At 42.8% G+C, this 3,978-nt stretch overlaps 1 protein-coding gene across 1 annotated transcript; it reads left to right on the top strand.

Annotated features, from left to right (window-relative positions):
* The first annotated feature begins 286 nt into the window (after positions 1 to 286).
* Positions 287 to 1,437, top strand: LOC148803872 (uncharacterized). The gene is made up of 2 exons (XM_088896792.1): positions 287 to 485; positions 568 to 1,437. The coding sequence occupies exons 1-2, from the start codon at positions 396 to 398 to the stop codon at positions 1,012 to 1,014; spliced, it is 537 nt and encodes a 178-aa protein (XP_088752918.1). The 5' UTR covers positions 287 to 395; the 3' UTR covers positions 1,015 to 1,437.
* Positions 1,438 to 3,978: the final 2,541 nt, after the last annotated feature.

Genomic DNA, 3,978 nt, shown 5'->3' with positions numbered 1-3,978 from the left:
AGAGCTTGAGGATCGTGAAATGTGAGGATAATGGTATTGAGATCACTGCTCCAAATCTCCAATCTTTCCATTACTGTGGTGAACTGGTTTATTCATATCATGTGTTCCAGAACTTCTGTTCCTTAGTGGATGCCTTCGTTAGTTCACTTAGTTGTTTTAGTAATAAACCCGAACATGATTACATGACCATTCTTTGGAGTGTCTCTCACATCAAAATTCTGACTATATGCAGCGCTTTTCTTTCGGTAAGTATATAAATATAATTCATACCAATCCATTCTGATTTCAGTGTCTGTAGATAACTTATTCTCTCCTAGGATATAACTATCTCAGAAGAGCTCATTCCCAATGAATTTCCGATTACTTTCCCCAATCTTCTGGAGCTGCAGCTTCTGATGGAGACGCTACAATATGGATATCTGAGTTACATGTATGGGTTCTTTAAAAACACTAGATTTCCATGCTTGGAGAAGCTTTTCATACAGGTACAGAGAACTTGCTTTTTGTTGCTTTTCTAGGGACAAGAGATCATTTCATCATCTCTAAACTCTGACATGAAATTCTCAGCTCCCAGATTATGGTGACGATCCTACACCATGGGAGGATTCCATAATGCCAGATGTAAAAGAGCCTTCTGAGTGTGTCTTCTCTGATCTCCACACAATTAAGATTAATAACTTCACAGGGAGCAGCCCTGAATTGGCTTTGGTGAAGTTTTTTCTAGACAAGGCTGTGAATCTGCACTTCTTTGTCTTAGTTTGGCATCAGAATCCTTTCTCAGAGAAAGACGTGGATGATAACAAGAAGGATTCGACAACTCTGTCTCAATCACAACCATATGAATCACGGTTAAGGCTTGTAGAAAAGCAATTGCTGACCTTCCCCAAGGCATCATCTGATGCTCAGATGGTAATATGTAGGCACAGCAAAGATGACAGCTATATTCGTCCCACACATACAGAATACTATGTAATCCTCCGAGCACATTGCACTGAACAGACGGTAATGGTGTAGAGTTTCCTTAGACAATATTTTCTTTTGTAAAAGATCAACTTTCTGATTCCCTTTTGCAACTTTTTTTTGTTTTTTTCTTTCTACCATTCATACATGTTATTTCTTCTTACCATGTGAGTTTTACATGGATGGATTAACTAGCGTTTATCATTTCAGTTTTGGTGATTGTACTTCTTATTGCGCATGATTTGAACCTCTCTAGCAACAATCTCTTCTCAATGAATGCTGTGGGTTTAGTGGCAGGGTGCACACAAGGCCCACTAGAATGGAGTGCCTGCCTTTCATGGTTTAAAAAACTTTGAATACAAGAGATGCCTTGTGACCAAGTGACCAACTCAACTATGAAAGGATTGGCTCCATGAGTGGATTCAATTTCATAGGGGATATTCATTGCACCAATCCTCCAAAAATCATCATTATAATACAAAGTTGTTGCCAATATTAGGGTTGCAAGTAGATTGGATGTGATGAGGAGTATGTTAGACAGTTTTGTATGCCCTTAGCTTCAATCAGAATGATGTACTTTATGAGTTTATTGTAAATGAATAAAGATACATATTTGATTCATGTTTCCTTGGTATGTTTCTGTGTAATACCCTTAAACTGGACACTTAATGAGACTCGTGTTAGTTTAGAATGTTCACAGCCAGTGGGTCGGTCTGGGGAGACCTATCCGGACAAGGCTGACACTGTAGTGCCACCAAGTCGGTTGGGGTGGCTTGTCTCAGCTGCCAGGGTGAGACCCTAGGCACATACAGTGTAGGATTAATTGAATCTTTGAACTGGACCAAATTTCCAGTATTGCCCTGGACCTTGGAGATTGATGGGCAAAACTGGAAAATTACACCCGACCCCTAGACTCGATTATGATGCTACACTAGGTGTCGGATTGGGCTGTCTTTGATGTACCAATCAGTGAGATCCTTAGCGGGGGTCAAAACCTGGGTATGTTGGGACAGTCCGAGAATTCATCTGAGTGGGTGATCATAGTGACAGGATCAGCCCCTTTGTCGGACAAAGGTAATGATCAGGGATGCACTCTCACTGATGGAAACCAAGACTGCCGGCAGCCGATTTCAACCGTTGAGATTTGTTTTGCAAAATATATTTTATATAAGATATAAAACTATATATGTATGGTTTCTAAATTGTTTGCAAGAAGGTTTTAATTCTCGGGATCCATGTAAGTGGAGAGTGCAACACTGTTCCTTGCAGCCGAGGGAGAGGTCCTCTCTTGTCGGGCAGTGTATGATCATTATGGGCTGAGAGGTTAAGTGTAAGACCATTGAGGATAATGCCTGATGGGCTAATCTTGCATCTGCCCACAGTCCCTGGGTGTTACAAGGTGGCTTGGCCCAGGGACCACTTAGTGTAAGTGTTGGGCCCATAGAGCCCATTTGATGGGTTTCAGGGGGTGCACTGTCATTAATAGTGTATTCGGCCCGGCCTTGTAACAAAGGCTGGGCCGAACCCATGTGGCTGATGTGTAGATCAATGCTTGGGTCCCACGCCATACAAGGAAGCCCAACTGGGCAGCAATTTGGAAGCCTTTTGAGTACATAACCTTAAATGGGCCTTAAGCCCATTTCGAACTGGGCTGATTTGATCAGTCATTTAAAGGGGGCGAATTCTAAAGAGGGTCAGCTGAAAGGATTGGGCTTAGACCCTATCCACTCAGAGAGTCCAAGATCTAAATGGGATTTAGATCTGGAAACCTCCTAATTAGATTAGGAGACAGCTGATCTTATCTGCAGATAAGATAAGGGTTATCCCTTATCACTAAGGGACTTCTAACCCAAATATGATTTGGATTAGCAGCTCCTAATCTGATTAGGAGCTGATCCCTTTTGAGATTATAAAAGGGGAAGGGGGCGGCAGCCTACTACACAACAACATCCATAGCATTCTTCTCTTTGAAGAAAGAGAGATTGAGAGATTTCCTGCATACTGCGAATTCTCTCCTGCCGCCACCTTCCTGCTTTTGCCATTCCTTCAGTTCGATCTCCAGTTCTTGGGAGCAATCAAGATTGGATCTTGATTTCAATCTTTTGTGAAAAGATTGGTTGGAGCTGTACTCAAGTCGTCCAGTTGATCCTTACGAAGGATCAAGTTCTTTTGAAGAACGTTGCTGATTCTGCTCCACCCTGCACTGCGCCATCTTCAGTGGGAGCAGATTTTGGATCCTTCCTTGGGCGTGAACACCTCCATTGGGAGATAGTATTTCTCCGTATCAGGTATAATCCTCTCCCACTCCTTTTGGTTCAGATCTGGTTCAGTTTATGGTTCAAGATTGATCCTTAAAAATATGATTTTCTAAATAGGGAATACGATTCCCAGTTGAAGGGAGAGATAAAATTTTTGAAATTCGCCCCTTATTCCGCAATATTTTGGGCGTCCATAGGATGGATCTCTCATCCCTTCAGAGTAATTTGGCACGACCTAGTAAATAAAAGTCACGTGGACGCGATCGGTACATTGGATGACAACTCAGCAAGGGGAGCCTAGCCAGCGCTATGTGGAGCTCAGCGTAAAGTCACTCGGCAACAGGTCATCTCGGTGGCTAATCGAGTTCGGGGCCCAGGAACCAAAGTGACATGTAATAAATCCCAGTAGCTTCCCAACAGACTTCGGATATTGCGGGATTATACCGCATAACGGCAAGCCTTATCTTCTCCCCGTCTGAATCAGGCGGCGATAATGAAGTTCATTGACTGATACGTTACTCCTCGACTAAAGCGGAAACGGATCTCGTCCATTCAGGCCACAGATCTCGGAACTGTTCCGGGAAACCCACAATAACTCAACTATATAAAGGCATCAACCCCTCCATGGTCCAAGTATGCGCGATTACTTGCATCCAAGAGTGTCCATTGATTCAGATGCAGCAGATTCATCAATTCCAACAATATTACTTTTATCAATAGTATCAGCAGCAGTTCCCACCACTGCAACCAAACCAGCCGG

This window comes from Nelumbo nucifera, chromosome 1 (genome assembly GCF_055504915.1).
Source record: "Nelumbo nucifera cultivar China Antique chromosome 1, China Antique-T2T, whole genome shotgun sequence".
NCBI classification, from domain to species: Eukaryota; Viridiplantae; Streptophyta; class Magnoliopsida; order Proteales; family Nelumbonaceae; genus Nelumbo; species Nelumbo nucifera.
Note: the sequence above shows the minus strand (reverse complement) of the source record. Positions and strands in the feature narration are given on the sequence as shown.